This window comes from Gordionus sp. m RMFG-2023, chromosome 1, assembly GCF_954871325.1.
Source record: "Gordionus sp. m RMFG-2023 chromosome 1, tfGorSpeb1-WG-v2, whole genome shotgun sequence".
In the NCBI taxonomy this organism is placed as follows: domain Eukaryota; kingdom Metazoa; phylum Nematomorpha; class Gordioida; order Chordodea; family Parachordodidae; genus Gordionus; species Gordionus sp. m RMFG-2023.
In genome coordinates, this window is record NC_088775.1 from 10,550,346 (window position 1) to 10,572,800 (window position 22,455).

The 22,455-nt window shown below is 26.3% G+C and overlaps 1 protein-coding gene and 1 long non-coding RNA gene across 2 annotated transcripts; one reads left to right on the plus strand and one right to left on the minus strand.

Moving 5' to 3' along the window:
* Positions 1-1,222: 1,222 nt before the first annotated feature.
* Positions 1,223-1,732, plus strand: LOC135922195 (uncharacterized). Its single transcript, XR_010570776.1, has 3 exons — positions 1,223-1,299; positions 1,352-1,568; positions 1,634-1,732. It is a non-coding gene; the product is annotated as an uncharacterized LOC135922195 (long non-coding RNA).
* Positions 1,733-7,107: 5,375 nt separating this feature from the next.
* LOC135931330 (small ribosomal subunit protein eS17-like) lies at positions 7,108-10,295 on the minus strand. The gene is made up of 5 exons (XM_065468367.1): positions 10,174-10,295; positions 7,655-7,806; positions 7,430-7,535; positions 7,320-7,385; positions 7,108-7,276 (listed from the first exon to the last, which is right to left on the minus strand). Exons 1-5 carry the CDS (start codon positions 10,174-10,176, stop codon positions 7,217-7,219), a joined length of 387 nt encoding a protein of 128 aa, XP_065324439.1. The 5' UTR covers positions 10,177-10,295; the 3' UTR covers positions 7,108-7,216.
* Between the last annotated feature and the right edge of the window lie 12,160 nt (positions 10,296-22,455).

Below are 22,455 nucleotides of genomic sequence, written 5' to 3' on the forward strand. Positions count from 1 at the left end.
TCGTGTAAATGCGGTGAGTGAAAGTATAATGTTGGATAAAATAGAAATGAGGATTTCGACGGTGAGAAAGGAGGTAGTGAGATCACAAGTTCGAGGTGTGAGAAATGGAGAATTACAATGCGAGAAGATGCAAGAAGAAGGAAAGTAAGTGAGGAGACCGGAAAGGTTTGCAAAAGAGAGTAGAGCGATTGGTAAAGGAATACAATCAAATTTGTAGTGAGGAATTGGGTTTGAGATTATGGAGTGGAAATACGGATGAAGAATGGATGCGTGACAAATTATTGTGCTGTGCATCGAGTGCCTTTCGAGTGGAGGCAGGAGATGGACCGAGATAGATCGCTGGATAAAGGAGGGCTTATGGGGCCCGTACAGCGAATGTACCAGTGAAGAAGGTCAATGGGAGGTTGAGGAGGTGTGTAGATTTCCGGGTGACGTTGAATCCATAGGTGGTTGACGTGAAATATCAGTTATCAAAGATCGAGCAAATATTGATTAATTTGAAAGGAGGCAGATATTTTTCGAAGAGAATTTTTCGAATGCATATTTGCAATGAGGAAGGAAATGCAAAAATTGATGACGATAACCTCGCCTTCGCCTATCGGAGGTTGCCATTTGGGTTATGCGTTTCTGCGCCAGTATCTCAACGGACGATGGTGGCAGTGTTACATGGATTAGAAGGAGTATTCTATTATATGGATAGTGTTGGTAAAGGGATTATGCCAGAGCATCATAATCGGAGGTTGGAGAAGGTATTTCAGTGAACGTCGGTAGTGAAGGTGGGGCCAAGAACATTGGGGAAATGTGGAAGGTTCAGCCAGCATCTCAACCAAGTAGGGCACCGGGATTAGAGGTCCCAGGAAGACAAGCGGTAACGTATTTATTTCGGTTTTAGGCGCACTCTTGTCACGCCAATGTGGAACTTTGGATTGTGAAAGAGTGGAGATGTTATGATTGGCGATTTTTTTGTATTTTGTTGAATATTTTTTTTTAAACTTTATTATCTTTTTACTACGTGCAATGATATGGCTTTGTAACATCGGCACGTTTTTTAACTTTGAATTATAAGACAAGGATTAGTCTCACTATTTTTATTTTAGAGAATTATTTATTATATTATAGGCAATGATATATATAACATAGATTGGCGATTCATTCATTAAATGCATGATAAAAATGTCCTCACATTGCAATCAGCTGTAGCGCCATTTTGTAGTTTGGATATCCATTATTTGTCAGCATGAAATATTAATACATATATAATATTGCCAAAACTAGTCTACGAAGATAATTTTTTGAAAAGTTTCCATTTATGATATATTATTTTTCTAATATTCTATTAAAACGCAAATAGATTTTGAAAAACATAAAGAATATCATGGCTATGTAGATTACTGGAGTAATATGCAAAGCCATTGTATGCGATGGGTGTGCTGTTAATAAAAAAATGGGTAAATTGCTTGGCGTTAGTATGGATCCTGATAATATTATTCCATATATTGAGCAGGAAAGCCATGACTCAGAAAAAATATATATTAAAATTTAATGTATAAGGAATGACCAGATATTAGGCATATTATAAAAATTATGATCTTATATATTATCTATGCTAATTAATTATATTAATTTTTTATAGGTGATGATATAATCAAAAATGACGAAAATATACTCAAAAATAATATAAAGTGAACTGTTGCAATATAATTTCCTTTTCAAGGCCTATACATTTATATCATTATATACTTATTAAATATACTTTATTAAATAAATAATTTATATAATATAATTTATACTTAAGCAAAAAATGATATTATTACATTATGTATTTATTGAAAAAAAATAAAAGATATTTTTTTATTTGTCATTTATAATTAAGATGAAATAATCAAAACAAAACAAATGATCAACTATGAAGAGAATCTTAATAGTATATACTTTTGGAGTTATCTTTAGTTCTTCCTTTATAATAAAATTAATAATACAAAATAAAAAAATTAACAGCACCTATTTCTCTTATTAGTAACAAAATTTGTAGATTTTATCTATACAGGTCTATTTTTTACATAAACTTATGAGTGATTATTGTTTTAAGTTATAAGCCACTATATTACATAAAATTATAAAAGTACCAGCTACTACCATAAAATTATAAAAGTACCAGCTACTACAAAATATAGGTGCATCTATGATATTTATTATTAAGACAGGAATCATAAAAGATTATATATGTAAAATATAAAAATAATATATTTATTATTTTTAATTAAAAGATTCTATAAATGAACATGTGTGTGTAACAAGATTTTTATTGAAATATCAAGTGAATTTGATAAAACGGGAATGACTAAAATACGCGTCCCCGAAAACTACGCGTCCCCGGTCAAAACGACTTATTTCTATTATTATTAATAGGAAATCTTATTAAGCTTTATAAGATAAGTTAGAAAATGTTTTTTTTAATTTAAAAAAAATACGGTAACTATATAAAATTTACAAAAATTTATTTTTTTAAAAAATAAACTACGCGTCCCCGGTCAAAATACAGTTTTTTTAAAAAAATCAAAACGGATTCATATTTAGCTCATTAAAATAATACAGAATATGTAAATATTATATTTTAAAGTATTTTATAACTTAGTGATTTTTTGAAAAAACACTTTTTTTTTCAAAAACACTACGCGTCCCCGGTCAAAAAACCGTTTTTTTTAAAAAATATAAGCAGATTCATGTTTAGCTTTTCAAGGAGATACAGAAAATGGTATTAATAAAAAAAATTTTTTCGAAAAAAATTTATTTTGGCTAAACTACGCGTCCCCGGTCAAAATACAGTTTTTTTAAAAAAATCAAAACAGATTCATATTTAGCTCATTAAAAGAATACAGTATATGTAAATATTATTTTTTAAAGTATTTTATAACTTAGTGATTTTTTGAATAATCACTTTTTTTTTCAAAAACACTACGCGTCCCCGGTCAAAAAACCGTTTTTTTTAAAAAATAAAAGCAGATTCATGTTTAGCTTTTCAAGGAGATTCAGAAAATGGTATTAATAAAAAAAAAAATTTTTTAAATTTTTTTTTGGCTAAACTACGCGTCCCCGGTCAAAATACAGTTTTTTTTAAAAAATCAAAACAGATTCATATTTAGCTCATTAAAAGAATGCAGAATATGTAAATATTATTTTTTAAAGTATTTTATAACTTAGTGATTTTTTGAAAAATCACTTCTTTTTTTCAAAAACACTACGCGTCCCCGGTCAAAAATATTGAAGTTGATTGTTAGGCCGACTTTGTTTCTGTGGAAGCAGAGATTTGTTAGTAAGTCTATTGTCTCATTTCTTGACTTGGTAATTGAAACCAGGTCATCTGCGTACAAGGTGATTCTTAGATGATTGATATTGTTATTGTTTGATGAAAGATCGACTAGGTTCATAGTGCTCGTGGTTCTTTTATGATTTTGTGTATGATTATGTTGAAAAGAATGGGTGATAGAACGCACATCTGTTTCAAGCCTCTTCTGATCCTGAAGTAAGGAGAGAAAGTACGGCCTAGCTGTAACCTAGCCGAAGAATTGTTGTAATGATATTTCAAGATTTTGATTATGTTTTGATCAACATTACATTCTATTAGAGCCTCCCAAATTGCATCGTGTTTAATGGTGTCAAAGGCTTTGCTATAGTCAATGAAAGTAAATATGAAGGGAAGTTTGTATCTGAAGCGTTTTTGGAGGTGGATTTTGAGAGCTAGGATGGGTTCATTAATGTTCTTGTTTGGCCTGTAGGCGCAAATATTACTTGACAGGAGGTTTTTGGTAGAAGCGAGGATTCTGTTCTTCAGGAGCACCATGAACACCTTTAAGACTGGACCGGGGACGCGTAGTGTTTTTGAAAAAAAAAAGTGTTTTTTGAAAAAATCACTTATAAAATAGTTTAAAATATAATATTTACACATTCTGTATTCTTTTAATGAGCTAAATATGAATCCGTTTTGATTTTTTAAAAAAAACTGTATTTTGACCGGGGACGTGTAGTTTAGCCAAAAAAAAATTTTTTCGAAAATTTTTTTTTTAATACCATTTTCTGAATCTCCTTGAAAAGCTAAACATGAATCTGCTTTTATTTAAAAAAAAAACGGTTTTTTGACCGGGGACGCGTAGTGTTTTTGAAAAAAAAAGTGATTTTTCAAAAAATCATTAAGTTATAAAATACTTTAAAAAATAATATTTACATATTCTGTATTCTTTTAATGAGCTAAATATGAATCTGTTTTGATTTTTTTAAAAAAACTGTATTTTGACCGGGGACGCGTAAAATTATTAGATGTGCATATAGTTTCGGAATAAATCAAGACCTATATTGCCAATTAGAGATCTGTATAATCCTGTCCAAAAGCTGAATTTTTTTTATTTTAAATGCAACTATTTTATAAATTTTTAAAAATACATACTAAAAGATAGCAAGTTTATAGGTGAAATAGTATTAAAAGCATAGTGCTGTAAACTTTACTACAAAAAAAGAAACGCGTTACCGTTACTAATTTACAAAAGGAAAGCGCGTTACCGACTTTTCAAAAAAGTAACGGGCTACTCGTTACTTAAAAAAATTAAATGTTATATATAATGCAAAAAAATATTTATTTTTTTCCGACAATATATAAAATAAAACTATACAAAAAGAACATATAAGATAAGATCTTTTTATAATAAAATTTTATAATTATAATATGAATAAAATTATACAAAAATAATATATTATAAGATAACATCTTTATGTAACAATTTTCAATTTATTTTTAACAATTGATTTTCAAAATTTTGATCAGATAAATATGAGCACTTAGTACTCAACACAGCTTTCGCCGTGCTAAACACACGTTCAATTGGCGCAGGGATGGGAGAGTGGTGTTTATTTAATAAACAAAAATTTCAATTCGGGGAATTTATTACAAATATTAAAGGAAATATCTTTATTTTGAAAAAAGCTTGAGAGATCATCTTCACAGAGATCTTCATTCATTTCCTGATCAAAAATTTTTTTATCATTATCTGAATATTCTAGTGTTGGATAAAGGAATCAATATTTATTCATTCTTTACCTTCAAATGTTTTTTTAAGTTTGAGCTACTTGACATCGACGTTGAAATATTTGCGTTCGGACATAATTTACATTTACAAAGTGTAGACTTGGTACCATTAATTTTCTTAATTGGTTTAGAATATAATTCAAATTGAAGCCAGGTGAAGAAGTACTATGGACATAATATTCTTTTAAAATAAATTATAAATAAATTAATAATATCATTATATTTACTTTGAATTTTAATTTCCACTGATAATTTAACAACGAGAATTTAAATAAAATGTTGGAAGTGGTTGATATGAATTTAAACTCGGCTTAAATTATTAATATTAAGAATTAAAAAATAAATAAAAGTAATTTTATAATACAATAAAATATGTTTTTCTTTTTATTGATATTTTTAAAAAAAATATATAAAGTAACGAGTAAAGTAACGTTTTGCATTACCATTACTTAAAAAAAGAAACGCGTTACCGTTACTCGTTACCTTTAGATGAAGGTAACAAATGGGGTTCCTTTTCTTCAAAAAAAAGTAACGTGGTTAGTAACAATGTTACTTTTTTGACGTTACTTCACAGCACTATAAAAGCATCGATAAAAAAAACTTTTTATATTTTTAATATCTTTTCAACTTTAATAAATTTTAGCAATACATAGACCAATTTGACAAATGTTAATTTAAAAAGAAATCTACATGTCAAACCACACAGGTATTATAATTTTCTGAACTAATAAACCACCATAATAACACTTAAAAATTTTAATTGATTATTAAACTATTATAACTTGATTTTTAAAATAAAATTTATTCCATTTAACATGTTTAAAAATATATAGAAGAACTTTCTTATTATTTGTTAAAAAATTTAATGAAAAAAAATTCAACGTATTTTATATTGTTTGATTTTTATATTTAAAACAAATTTATTAAATAATAAAGATTTTCACTAAAATAATATTGTATCTAGATTTGACAAATAGGGGTCTGAACCTTCCTGCTATCCATGAATAAAATCTCCAAGCTTATATTATTTAGTAAAATCTTAATCATGCCATTTTTAAAAATTAATCTAAACTGGGTAATTTAACAACATTAGAATGATCCAACAAAAAGTTGTTGAACTGGATTGGAGCATACCAGTTATATAATATTAGGGGTGTACCAATACCACTTTTTGGAGGCCGATCCAATATTCCCAATATTAAATTGATATCAGCCAATTCCCAATCTGATATCATATCTAATTTTGTATTCTGTAAAGATACCAATGGTTTTAATTTTTAATAAACTTTTTATTAGTATAACATCTATAATTTAACTATACTATACTTATGTCAATTAAATATATTATAATGATCAGTTATAATTTATATTCAATTCAATTTCGATTTTATTTATAAAAATAAATGATTTTAGATATAACTTTTTTTTTAAATTTTATACCATTATATTTTTGTTAAAGACGCCATTTTATATAGGATTGGAAAATTTTATAATATTGGCCGATAACCAATATTTTAAAATGGGTGAAATATCGTCCCAATCCGATTCGATAAAAAATATCGGTACATCCCTACATAACAGATAGAATAATAAATTTAGAAAAGGACAATCTAAAAAAATCCTTTCATATTTCAATGTGAGGCTCAAGACCTTAACTTATATTTACTTTGGTAAAATAGGCCTATAATATAATATAGAGCAGATATACTACACTTAATATTTATATTAAATTCTATTATGATTAACAAAAATTTGCTAATAATTATTAACATCTGTTTACACTATCCTTTCGAAAATTATTTTCCAAAAAGCATAATTTGGGTCAATTTTTCAAAATGGCCCAATTATGATTTTAGCTAAAATAGTATTATGTGAGCTTTGAGATTTGGCAAATAGATGTCCAAGCATTTCTGCCAGCTATGAGCAAAATCTTTAGGCTTACCTAATGTTATTTTAGTTATAAATTTAATGTGCCACTTTTTAGTTGACCCAAATCTGGCTTTTTAACCACACTATTCATAGATATAAAACAAATTATCACTTCTATTAGAATAAACACATAACTACCTATAATAAAAAAGGATAGATTTAATTCTTTAAATATATTCAACACAATTTTATTTAAATAGACTAATATATTTATTTATTAAATCCCACTGGCTGAATTTGTACCACTCGTACTGGAAGTTTATCGAAATCCTAAAAAATATATTATGTATATTTAAAAATTAAAATATAATACCAAGAATTTCAACATCTCTTTAGTATCAACATCAATCTCTATGTCATTAACTTTTATTTCTGATACCTATTAAAGCAATTATATATTATTTTTTATTAAATCATATAAACCTCTGGAATATAGTTATCATGTCTTTCTCTTTCTTCCTCCTGAAGTTTGAGGGAAATTCCCCGAACTGGCCTTTTTTGGATTCGTTTCATTAAATGTGTTACAAACCTAAAAAATTGTTGATTATAGTTTTTATAAACAAAGTATTTATCAGTTTAAGATCATCTTCAAAAGTATATCAGTAGAACGAAAGTCAAAATTATCATCACTAAATAAAAATGAAATACCCAGCAATTTGGTTTCGTAATCGTTTACTGGAAATTATAGCTATCTCATTGCAAATTTTTTTATTGGTATGAAAATCAATACCCAATTTTGTGTAAAATTTTTCGATTATCTCTTTTGAAGCTTTTTTTATTACTTTGTTTCGAATCCTACCCTGAAATAAAATATCAGAATAAAATTTAATAAATTTATAATATTTTATTTCACATATTTGTCTAGAACAAGATCCATAGAACAACAGTTCAAAATTTTTTAACTTTAACATTGCACATTTATGATTATTTTATTTCACAAAAAAATATTTGGGGCAAGATCAAACAATTTTTTTAATAAGAATACCTAGAAATTTTACTAAGAAATAATTAAATTTATACAAGTTGTCAAGGGTGGCTTTAATTCATTATTCCCATCTCTGTAATGATAAGTTAAAAAATAAGAATAGAGGGATCAAGAGAGTAATTGTATTTATAATTTAATATTTTTAGTTTTAACAATCAAATAGGGTTGTTAAAAAGCTCAAAAAAAATATTATGTATTCTGTATATGAGCAAAAACTACAGGCTTGTATAATATTATTATCTTGGCTAATATTTTAATCAGGTCATTTTTAAAAATAACATATTCGGCTTTTTAACCTTACATCTAAGTTTTTATTTGGTTTATACAAAGTATATTTAAAAGACATTTCCACTAAACCATAAAAATTACATCAGGTTCTCCACAGTTTGATGGTAATTATTTTTATCTAGCTCATAAAATAATTTATTTAAGTTATCCAATCCAGCTAATAAAATTTCAATTAAAACAATAAATTTGTCTAATAATCAGCTTAGAAAACATTTTTTAAAACTTTACAATGACCCTTATATTTACTGGCCCAACCCAAAAATCTTTTTACCCTGTTTAATCCATGGAACTGGCTGCGCCAACCTATATGAGTAGTGGGCCATTCATTCCATATTATAGGTCAAAAAATAATTTAAATTATTCAGTAATTTTGGAATTATATGTAAATAATTGTAGCTATTCTTATAAAATAATAATTTCTATTTATGATTGTCAAGATTTTTTTCAATGAGGTCAATACACTTTTTTTGTCTAACATGCCTTATAAAATAATTGTATGTTGTCCAAAGAAACCATGCCATAAAATGGGTTACTGCCACTCTCTGGTGAGGGGGTATATTATTTTTTTTATCAAGATATTTTTAGGATAATTTTGCCTACAAATTTAATTTTAAATTAAATTTGTAGGCAAAATTCTCCTAAAAATAACTTAAATATTTTACCACAAAAAATTAAACTTGTAGGCAAAATTCTCCTAAAATATGCAGAATTAATAATTCCTATATTTTACCACAAAAAAATTAAATTTGTAGGAAAATTCTCCTAAAAATATCTTTATAAAAAAAAATAAATTTGTAGGCAAAAATAAAAAATTGATAAAAAAAATATAAATAATATACCCCCCTTCCCCGAGAGTGGCAGTAACCATAAAATGTTTATGTAGAAGTTATTTAACTTAGCCCACAATACTTTTTTTTATGAAAAAAACATAAATACTTTAAAAAAATTAGAGAAATTTAGTATATAAGTAACCAAGCCCTACCTCTAATTGTTTTAAATGAGTATGACACCAGATTAACTGTCAAATCTAAGAATGAGAGCTCATTTTTCCAAATTTTCAGGAATGGTTAACAATCATTTTTTTATTTCTTGACATTGCCAATGCAAAATAACAATAGGGAAAAAATTTTTGGGTAAATTAATCAATGTAAAATTTGGTTATTGTCTCAAAACATTTATCAGCCTTAAAGATATAGGAGTGATAATAATATTAATAAAACCAGTAATATTATAAACTCAGGCCTAACTTTTATCGGCATAGAAATCAATTTTTTTCTTTAAGTAGATTTTCATTAAACAAAGTTTAAAATATTTACAAAATTCTGGCCAACTGCACAAATTGCTAGGCCAAAATATTTTGGGCCATTAAAAATTTAAAAATAGTTGAGCTTAATAATTAGACTTCTATATATCCCTGATTTTTAAAATCCATTTAGATATAGATTTCATTATTAATTTTAAATTTATTAGCACTTTGATTTAATGAGTAATTCGATTTTTTATTATATTCATGTTTAAATCTTTTATTTTAAAGTTGTTACTTTAGTGATTAATCTGCATTCAAAATTAGCTAAAAATTAATTAAAAATATTCAAAAAACATGAAATGAGGACTTTTTGATTAGAATATTTAAAATTTTAAGTAGTTCGAAACAGGTTTTGGAGATATAAAGATTTATAAATAGTAATTAAGGTAAAATTATATAAGTCGAAAATAATTATCTAATGTTTGTTATATTGATCACATCTGCTATAAAAAATACCACATAAGATGGAAAATGAGTGTAAAAAGGTGTACCTAGGTTGTTTTACATCAGTAAAGATAGGTGATATGTATTGGTAATAATATAAATAATTATAAATGAATATATAGGATTTAAAGTAATAACGCTTACCATAATCAATCACAAACCAAATGGTACGAATAAAATTGCAATAAAAACGGGTGAAATGGGAAATATCTAATAGTCGATTTGCAAAATAAATTTTTTCATTTTAAAAAGAAAAATATTTTACCATATAAATTATTGATTTCTATCTTTAATTGTCTGATAAATTTAATAATTATAAATCATATTATATCATAATTTTTTATATTATATTATTCTATATAAACTTTAGCATATTATATATAAAATTTAATTTTGATGAAATTAAATTTTTTTTAAATATTATATAAATTTTAGTAACGAGTATATATAAGAAATACAATATTAAATTAAAAGATTTTAAATGAAAGTCATTTAAAGTTATAATAATATAAAATTGTTTAGTTTATTTTAAAGTTTTGAATCGCTTCTTAGTAATTTCGTAGAAGGTCTTATTAATATAATAGTTCACTAAAATTAAAAGTTTCTTTGTCTTAAAATTTTTTTTTACAAAAAATAGTCTTAATTTTTTGTGTAAAATTTAGATTTTTACAAAAAAATTTACATACTTTTGTGTGCTCCTATATTTTTTTAGAGAAATAGCATCTCTTTCCCGTCAACTTTAGGATTATAGCGCTGGTGGTATTGGTATCACAAATAGTTTCACAACTAAATTTAATATTTTAATTTATTCAAAAAAGTTTGACAATGGTTCTTTATTTTTAATTTTTATAAAAAATAGGTCAGATTATATTAATTATCGTTCATTTTGATATACTATTTTGTTATTATCAAAAATTCCTTTTATACTTATTTCAATTGGTAGCGTAATGATTATCAAGTATTCTGCCACCATAATAATTTAATGGAAAGCGCAACTAAAACAATTAAATTTTTATTTTATTTTTTATTAACATTAAAATATTTAACATTTTGTGCTCTATATATATACATTTTAAATTTACATTTTTACATATTAAGTTTTTTAAAAGGTTATATAAAAAAAAGAATTTCGGTTCATTTAATTTAAAAAGAAAAATATAAAAGTTTTAATATTCAAAATTTATATATTAACATTACGTGTTTTAGGAAAGCTATTTTTTTCTTCCTTGATAAACAGTTTTGGGTTAAATTTTTACTACTAGTAAATTTTTGATATTATTACAAACTACTATTATTTTAAGATATACCAACTAAAGGTGATGCCACAATAATATATTAAATCTTAATTGCTTTCATCATATCAATCTGGTCTTTATTTTATAGTTACTAAATGTTTCATTTCTAATATGGTATCCTTACCGTGTAAATAACTCAAGGCTTCAATGCATTTGCATAATTATTTCTTCTAAAGATTTTTAGTGTTTTTGTTTTATCAATTTATATAACATAATAAATTCTGATAAGAGTTTACATAGTGAGCGTCATGTCTATGACGGCAAATTAACAAGTATCTATTATTTGTGTGGCTATTTAATTTTAGATTATAACTTCTGATGCTGAGAGCATTTGATTGCATAATTTAGATGAGCAATAATGGTCAATTGTCTAGTCGTTTATATAATATTAAATTTTTTTAGAAATTTAATATCTCACAATGATTTTCTCGATTACTTATTTAGCTTCATAATGTCATCTAGGTCTAACCACCATATAGTTAATTAATAATAGATACTTACTCAAGGTAGTACCTATCAAATTTGTATTTTGTTTATTTTTCATATGGATAGGTAGGTAATTCCATATTTATTTATAATATATATGTGAAAAATCATAATTTTTGTTAAACATCTGTGGCCTAGTCTGCAAGAGCGTCGCTTACCAATCCGATGGTTCTGGGTTCGAATCCCAACAAAGATCTTTTTTATTTATTCCAATTTGGTGGTTCTGTCCTTGGGGGATGATATATAGGAGACCAGACTTGACCACGTGATTTCGTTGATATATAGGAGAACTGACTTGACCACGTGATTCCGTTATGTTAATTAATATGGGGTTTATTACATTTTAATAAATTTTGGTCGATATTTAGCAAATTAGGTTGGTATTTACTATTTAGATTATTTTTATACATTGACTTAGTATCTATCATTAACCCAAATAGTCTTATGATTTAGATTAGTCATTTATATTATCCAATTATCTTTTTTAAGAATTTAATCCTACAAAATTTTCCTTATTAGTCAATTCTAAACATTGTCTAAAATGGTAACAAAACGTTATATTCGTTTAATGACCTTTTATCAATGTAGTTTACTAAGAATTATACCACCCTGTGTTGTTTTTAAAAACCCATATCAATTGAGGTAACCTTTTTTATCACTTAATTCTTTAAATAAATTTTTTTTATATTTGCAATCGAAAATATTTAATTTTGTAATAAATGGATAAATATTTTATATTAAAAAATATTAAATTTAGAAATGTCTTGTATTGTTTTACTTCGATAAATGACAAAATATAAAATTCAAAATAATTGTTAACAGCTTACAAATTTCAATTTAAACAAGTATAATATATTTAGATAAAACCCGGCCGAAGGCTGTGCAAATGGTATGGGGGCGATACTCCCATAAAATTATTTTAGTAGCCCCATGAGATTGTACAGGCTAATAAAGCCCTTGTGATATTTAAGTTATGGAAATAAGTCTAAACAATATGATTTAGGCAGTTGCGGAATCAGGTTTTATCCATAGGGGGTCTTCCGGCTAGGGCTGGGTCCCTAATAATTATAATATAATTTTAATTTTTCAGTAGTAATCTTTATATCATCCTTTTTAAAGTTAGCTGAACAATTAGAAATACTAAATTTAATTTACCAATAGCCAGATACTATAATTCAAGTCTTCCCATGATATAACATGTTTTTAAGATAAATCTAAAATAGAGATAATTATTTTCCATGATCTATATTATAATTTTCCGATGTCCTCACTACGTCATCGTGACGTTATGTCATCGCTACGTCATGTCATCGCTACGTCATGTCATCGCTATGTCATGTCATCGCTACGTCATGTCATCGCTACGTCATGTCATCGGTACGTATTTATTTTTATATTTTTTATTTATTGATTTTATTTATTTATTTTATACAAACAGATGATCCAACCAACAGTCTTAATTTATTTTTAAATAGATAATATTTTTTATTATTTTTAGCGATTATTACTTTTAGCGATTTATCACATTTGATTTTGCAAAAATGGATAGATATTTATAAATAATACTGCTTGGACGATGGTTCAACAAGTTAATCATTTTCCTTGAATTCCTGAAATTGGAGTGCCATTAATTTAAAAAAATTATCTAAATAAGGGCACTCTAGTCATGTGAGAAACAGGCTGAAGGCTATTGATCATAAAAGTATATTGTAAATCTTCAGGCAACTAATCCTTATAATTGCCTTATTCACTTATATCTGTTTGTTTTCTGAAATTTAAATATTTAAATAAGAATATTAAATTAAGTTAATTATACTAAATGTATCTACTTTAAAAGTTTAGAATAAGAATCTTCAATTAGGTTAAAGCGTTGTGTAAATTTAATCAAGAAAGTGTTAATTAAAAAATAGGAAATTTGAATGCAGGTTGATCTTATGTGGTTCAAAAACATTATGACCAATGTAAACTGGGTTACTCTTTAACACTTACTTTCACTAAGTATCACTAAATATCACAAAATTTCAAACAACTACTTGATATAAATTGCCTTATTCAATCACATTTCCCTGTTTTGAAAATTTTAAATATTTGAATAAGTCTATTAAATTTAGTGTTGTTAAACGGCTAAGTCGAGTCGACTTAGCCTAAAATCTAGTCAAGTTTTGAGTCGCAAAACTCATTTCAATTTGAGCGGCTCAATGAGCCGCATGAATCGGCTCGATGAGTCGGCTTCAGAGTCGGCTCGATGAGTCGGCTTTAAGTAAACAACTTTAATGAGTATAATATATAGAGGGACTCTGAAGCCGATCGAGTCGATTCATGCGGCTCATTGAGCCGCTCAATTTGAAATGAGTTTTGCGACTCCAACTTGAGTTCAAAGTTGTAAAAACTCGACTATTTAACAACACTAGTTGACTCTGAAGCCGACTCATCGAGTCGACTCATGCGGCTCATTGAGCCGCTCAATTTGAAATGAGTTTTGCGACTCCAACTTGAGTTCAGAGTCGTAAAAACTCGACTATTTAACAACACTAATTAAATTGTGTTAAATTAAACTGAATTTCTCATCACATTTTCCTGGTTTGAAAATTTTAAATATTTGAATAAGTTTATTAAATTGTGTTGAACTAGACTGAATGTCTCATCTATCTCATAAATTAGATTATGAATTATTAAAATTAAGCCAAACTGTTGTGTAACTAAAATTAATAAATTGATGACTAATAATGATACAATTTAGGATGCTGTATCGTTTTAATTAACACAATGGATTCATTTTAATATAACGGCTACATAGACTTTTATACTACTGAGGAATTTAAATAATAAATGTTGCTTTTGCTCAACCTTATCTTCCAATATAATCTCCAGAGAAAATGAACGGAGGAAATGAATAACGAGTGCACTCTTATCTTAAAATAGTAAATTCTAAACTTAATAAGGAAATACTTATCTAGGTTAAAATATTATATCTGAAAACAGATAAATTTAAACGTAACGTAGGAATGTAAATAGTTTTATTCTTCCTATTCCTCAAATTTAAATTATTTATTTTTGGGGCCATTTCTATAAATGTTCACAAAATAAATCACCTTTATCTTATTTTGTTTTATTCGCATGACTTTTGCGCACAAATAAATATTAAATAATATTTAAGAATATATCTATAAACAAACATAAAATAATTCTGGAAAATGTAAATGAATAGTGAATAATTCAAAAGTATCACTTTTTATCTCCTGATAAGACTTAATAATTTAAGCAAGTGATTTTTTTAAAATTAAATTTATATTATTTTAATCATCCTACCTATTTTTAAGGCTATCCATTTTGTCAGGCTGCACAATATGTCCTTTTATCTCTTATGAATATTTTATCTAGTTAACTGAAAAATATACAAAGTACATTTTTAATATTTAACAAAATTAATATAACAATTTTTAAAGATCCTACCATTTTGTCGGATCCTGAGAGTTTTTATGGATTGAACCTGGCCTGAAGAGGGGAGGGGGTAAAAAGAATAAAATTGGATATAATTTTCAAATAACAGGTAACATCTAGCATAAATATAAGAAGAAAATTCTCATTCCCCGTCATTTTTGAAGGGCTATCTACTAGTATTTAATAAAATATCGAACTCGCATATATTCTATCAACGAATGGCAACATATCCTTTTCAAATACTGATTTAATTTGAATAAACATAACGCGTTGATTATAAATGAGGCTTAATAAAAAAAGAGGTTAATTTGCAAAAAATATATACAAAAAAATAAATTAATAAATACATACCGATGAAATGACGTAACGATGACATGATGTTAAGAATGACGTAGCGAGGACATCGGAAAATTATAATATAGATTAAAAAAATAATATATATTAAATTTAAACTTTTGCCATAAAGCGCTCCTGTTTGGCACTTGTTTAGTGGAGGTAAATATGTTCTTGATGAAAGACGTGAATGTTAGAATTATAATAATTCAAAATTTTAATTAAGTTAAATCTAATTTGCATTGTAAATGTTATATTATACTATTACAAAAATTATACATTAGATTTAATTTATCATTATATTAGTCAATTTAGCATCAACCATAAATTTTGATCAGAAATTTACGAAACAAGAAAAAGATAGTGATTGTGATTCGGTCCTTTTAAAAGGGTCGATTAATAAACCTGCCTCTGGGTTAATACCCAAGAAGGTAAAAAAAAAAGGAGATAAGTAAATATTCTGAAACGTTGAAAATTGTGCGGTTATTTTTAGATGAGATATATGAACTTAAAATTAGAAGTTATAAATATCTGATAGGTAATTCTTTTTGATAAATATTGAATAGGTAAAAATTTCGTGGACCTATGCAGCATTACTACAAATCGATGTTACACCTTGTTTTTTTACATAAGCAGTCAATAGTTAAAACTATAGGTATATGAGGTATATACTTTCAAATAATAAAAAGTTTTAGAAACTTAACATTATCTGTTGTCGAATTTTTTTTTTTTTTGAATTTAAAGTAGCTATAATATATTTATTAGTTAAGTTAAAATTATAAAAGAATTAATTTTAATTAATTTTTTTTTAAAAGGGGGTGGGGGGGGGGGAGGTTATATTTGATGTCTAATTAAAATTATTACTCTATTTATATTTAAAAAATAACCATGTTAACTTCAGATTACAATAATAACTATAGTTGTATTTATCATATTTTTATAAATGGCTGTGCTAATCATCAATAACGTCACTAGAAAGAGCACAGGGGGCTCGAGCCCCTGAAAATTTGCCCCCTTAAATTTTTTGAGTCCCCTGATATTGTAAAGGCTAGTAAAGCTGGATATCATGCATCATACTGTTAGCCTCCTGCCCTATCTTACTTTAATTTATTTATATTTATTTGTGTGAGTGTGAATCTATACTTATTTATGAAATTTAAAATTATTATTTGAATAAGTTAAATTAAGTTAAAATTTGTTTATTCATCAAAAAATAAAAACAACTATTTGTTTTGCAGATTTAATTAGTGTATTTAGTAAAAATAAAACATATCATTCAATTTTACGTTAAAACAATTTTTCAAAAAGGTGGCACTATAATTTTAGCTTATTTATTGATATGGAATATTGGAAAATATGATTTTTTTAATTACAAAATCATGAATTGGCAAAATATAGAATACTATTAATTTAGTTTATTTATAGACCATGTTAGAATAAGGAAATATTATCTAAAAAAATATATTCCTAAAAAGAAAATAATTTACAAAAGTTTGCATTTTTTTAAAAATGCTGTATCAACGCTGATAATTTTTGAAATTTATTTATATTTAGTCTAGGATCTTTAGCTTTCGAACTATCACAACTTTTTGTGTTTGTTTTAAGTTCAAGCGCGTATCTAGTTTGAAAGAAATCCCCCTCTCCCAAAATTTTTTAAAAATTTAAAATGCTTTTATTAATTGTGATTTGCAAAGTATTTTATTAATTAGGTTATATATTATTTAAAATTTAGGCGAAAAGTTAAAATTAATTAAAATATTTCTTTCCTATGTATTAATATTTTATCCTACGAAATTAAATTATAATTTAAATCTTAATATTGATGGGTATAAGATAACTATATCAATCATAAAAACTCTATTTAATTTATTTCTACTAATAACTATGGTTAGGCAATATTTCTATAAAGTGTATTAAATTTTCAGATCCAAAGAGAAATAATTTGATTAACATAATTATTTCTGAGAATTCTTGTGCTACAAGAACGAACCTGTAAAAAACATATCTGACAAATTGGAACCTCCGGCATTAAGCTCATTCATAATTTTTGGTTCTAGACTTTTGAATTCCCTAGGAGAAATAGTAGAATAACTTTACAAATATGTCATCTGAAACAGATACATGATTAGATTCAATATGACAGTTTATTTCTTCAGAATTGAAATGTAGTAATAAATTATTTAATAACACCACAATTATATGCAATATTTTTCAAAAAAGTTATATGGATTTGGCTGATGATATTAGAATCGCTTACATTATTAGATTACGACTAAGAAAACTAAGAGTTGTCGACCATTTAAATAATTTTTGAGGCGAAAGCTATGATTTTGAGAGCTCAGACTTGTATCTAAACAATATATTCAATTTAGGATTATTATAATCGTTGTTATTCTAATTTTAGAAAAAAATTTACTCAAATCAATGAACGATTTGTGATTTGTAAAATGACTCTATCTAATTTACATATATTCTATTACCTATAAATCCTGAGGATATATTAAATCTTGATATTAAAAATATTTAGCTAAATTTTATTCGAGGATATAAATATATCTGAGGTCATATTAATTTCAGTTTAAATCTTGATAAGAATGATCAATTAAAATATATTTTGGATTTTTTTCTAAATATATTAAAATTACTGTATATGTTGACAACAATACCAATTAGTACAAACACAAATAAAATCTCTTCTTCATTAATGGGAATAAGAATCTATCACAAAATTATGACATCTTAAAATTGATTTAATGAACAAGTACCTAATATACAAGTAGAATTAATCCCTATATTCAAAAAAAATTATTGAAAAATATGGCAAAGATTAAATTTTCATTTATGAACGATATTTTGAACATAAATCATCATGTTTAATTCCTGTGATTTACATTCCGGTTATGGTTATAATATTTTTTAATAGTAGCGCATAAATATTTTGTATTTAACAATATTTTATTAGTTGTGTTTGTCATGTTTATTGTTTTATTTATTATTGGATATATATTTTTGTAAATTCATTATATTTTATTTTAATCATGTGCCATAATTTAGTCTGTAACATTGGTTATTTGGTTTGACTTTTAATTGTAAGACTCACGATGAGTCGTGTTAATTGTATTTGTAAGAATTATTTTTTTATTTCCTAATTATAACGTATAAAAAGGCCGTTTTCGGCAGAATACCTATTATTGTTATTTTATTTTGAATTTAAAAAAATCTATTCTACCTGAACTGTTTGTGTGAAGATAAAATAATTTCTAAGCAGACAACGACGATAATTGGGTTAGTTGTGCTATTAAAGTGTATATTTGCTAAAAGCACAGGGGTTCTGTTGAGTAATTTTTTTGCGGAAATTCGGTGGAGCATCGTGGTTGTTGTTAAAGTCATAGGAGTTCTGTGGAATAATTTTTTTTGCGGAAATTCGGAAGAGTACTGACTGTGGTTGTTGATAAAGTCACAGGGGTTGCGTGGAGGGGAGTAATTTTTTTCATAAATACGGTTGAATACTATGGTTGTTGATAGTGATAGGGAAAAATTGTATGGGTTACCATAATTTTAAAAAGTGGTTGAAATTTTATGTATTGATGCATCAATTCGGTATTGATTTTATTAATTTATCCTTTTGTTTAATTTTGCAGATAGTTAAAATATTTTTAGTTAAGTTAATTATTAATTTTTTATAGGTATTATTTTGAATTAGATTTTTTTTGTTAGAATATTTGATATAGTAAAATTAATTTAGAGATAAAATAAAAGAAAATTTTTTCATTCCTTTTAATTACTTATTTTGTAGTTAAATGAAGAGTTTCAAAGTAATATGTGGAGGTACAGTATATGGTATTGCTGATTATTGGAAAGTTTGTATTCCGGCAGGAAAGAGCGCCGAAATATGAGTATTAGGATACAGGGGTAGACGTTGTTATTTGAAGGGCACAACGGTGGGGAGGATCGATATGGAAAGGTAACGATGCCTGTGTAGGATAAGTTGCAGGGGTGGGCAAGTAATGAGGACTTGCGAATCGATGAGGATAGGAAGGAAAGTCAGGAAGGAAGAATGGGGATATATCAGGAGCGTAGAAAATCGACACGGTTGTTTGCTAAGGAAGGGTCGAGGAATAGAAAAATGTTGTGTTATAGACGTGAGGTAAAAGGGCACAGCGCCGTAGACTGTAGGGATATTAAATTTTATGAGTGTGGCAACAATGATCATACTTCGATTTGTCCTGGTAAACATAACAGTATAGGGTAGCGGTGAGAATGTCCCATGATGTTTGAGGGGCTAGATGAAAAGTACCAGCGTGTGATATGGGAGTTGTTTTTTCGGAGGAAATGGCCCAATGTATTTTTTTTTGGAGGGGGGAGGTTGAGAAAAAATGGCTCAATGGGTTTTGGGGGCTGGTTGAGAAAAATTATCCAACTTTGTTTTAGGCATTGTTTTAGAAAAATGGCTCAATGTGTTTTGAGGTCGGTTGAGGAAAATGGGCAATATGTGGCTTGGAGGGCGGTTGAGGTCCGGAAGTGGGGGATGGAGATGAAGGGGCAGTGAAGGACCGGATTATATTTATTTATATTTTTAAGTGTTTTATATTTTCATAATTATTAAATTTTATATGAGTATATACCTTAAATTATTGTATATTCTCCAATATGTATTGTTTCTCAACAAGTTGGGCTAAATAAATATAAAAAATATCTTGTTCTGATTATCAAAGTTAATTTTTATGTAAATACATATTTTCGCAAAGTAATTAAATCCTATAGTATTCCAGTGGCGTCGCTAGGGAGGGGGCGCAGGGGCTCGAGCCCCCTGAAAAATTAGAATAGCCCCCTGAATTTTTTTTAATGGCTCCTTAATATCCACTTGAACTAAAAATAAATTTTTTTGATTGCCCACTGAATGATTTCTTTTATAATTCTATTGAGTAATATATAGATTTAATTTTATAATTTAAAAATTTAGAAGTCTATCTAAAATATTCATAAATGATTACAATTTTAATTATTAGATTAAATTAATACTTATAAATTGTATTTTCACTATGTCAGCTCGCAATCAAATTCTGTGTTAAAAATAGAATATTAATATCACTCACTAAATTAATTAGCATTAACAGTTGATTATTGACTTTTATTTTTTAAATTATTATATAACCCTAATTAAATAAATATTAATTGAAAATCAACAAATTTAATATTGTAATTAGCCGAGTTCAAAATAACTAATCAACTATATTATTGATATTTAAATTTAATTACCATGCCTCTTCTTATAATTATTTTCAAGGTCCAAATCCAAATAAGTATAAGAGATTTATTTATAAAAAGTGAGTAAACATATACTTTATAATCCTCTATTAGATATAATTGGTTATAAAATATTAGGTTAAATACCAGACGTATTTGACAGTTATATAATTTATTACAGTTAATATTTTAATAAATTTTACCAATAAATGCTTTGATAATAAATAGAAGTAATAAATTGCTTTCAAATATTTAACGCCATCTATTTATTTAGATATATTTTTAAAAATTTATCATCTTATTATTTATCCCAGAATGGATGTAATTAACAGAGTTGTATAAAAGACCTTCTTTGAAGATTTTTGAGCGAGATCTAGCTCAAAAATTTGAGCAAGATCTTTGGTAAAATTTGAAGATCTTTTATTTTTTAAAAATTTTGTGTAACGATCTTCAAAGATCTTCATGATATTTATTTTTTTACCCCTTTATTAAAAGTCCAGATGTTTTTCAATTTTTATCAAGGCAGGAGGAGAGGTATAAAACATAAAAGAAATATTATATTAATAAAATTGAAAAACATCTGGGCTTTTAATAAAGGGGTAAAAAAATAAATATCATGAAGATCTTTGAAGATCGTTACACAAAATTTTTATAGATCTTTGAAGATCTTTTTATTTTGAGCAAATGTATAACTCTGGTAATAAATTAAACAACTTTTCTTCTCTTTTTTACGTTTTTTAGAAAAGCTATTTTTTTTATTATTTGAAAAACAGTTTTGAGTTAAATTTTTAATACGAATATATTTTTGATATTATTACAAACTACTACTATATAATATACCACTAGAGGTGGTGCGACAATAATATATAAAATCTTAATTAATTTTTTTATCTTATCATATCACTCTGGTTCTTATTTTATAGTTACAAAATGTTTCATTTCTAATATGGCACCCTGCATTGTAAATATCTTAGGGCTTCAATACATTTGCATAATTTCTTCTAAAAATTTTTAGTATTTTTGTTTTATCAATTTATCTAGCATAATAAATTCTGATATAAGTTAATATAGTGAGTGTCATGGCTATGACTGCAAATTAACCATTATCTATTATTTGTGTGGCTATGTAATTTAAGATTATTATTACAGCTGCTGAGGAGAGCATATGATTGCATATTTTATAAGCAATAATGGTCAACTGTGTAGTTTATATATTAAAAATGGAAGATAATCTTTCAGAAATTTAATATCTCACAATTTTTCTCTCGATTACTTATTGTTTTAATTATTTATATGCTAGTTTATTTTGTATGCATAATATAATAAATGACAAAATATGAAATTCAGAATAAATATTCAAAGTTAAATTTTTAAAAAGTAAAATAAATTAATATAAAACCGGCCGAAGACCGGGCAAAAGGGGCCGAAGACCCGGAAATGAGGGGGTATGGGGGCGAAGCCCCCCAAATTTTTTTTAATTGAGCCCCCCGAGATTGTAAAGGCTAGCGACGCCCCTGTAGTATTCAAGAATTATCTTATTTCATAAAATGTTATATCGCTGATATTTTATTTGAGAATTTGTTTTTTTTAGAAATTAATTAGATTATGGAGAGAAAATAAAATT

Coding starts and splice junctions, on each gene's coding strand:
- LOC135931330 (XM_065468367.1), bottom strand. Junction 7,536..7,654: donor TTACGAAACCAAATTGCTGG/GTATTTCATTTT, acceptor ACAATTTTTTAG/GTTTGTAACACATTTAATGA. Junction 7,386..7,429: donor ATGATAACTATATTCCAGAG/GTTTATATGATT, acceptor TTGCTTTAATAG/GTATCAGAAATAAAAGTTAA.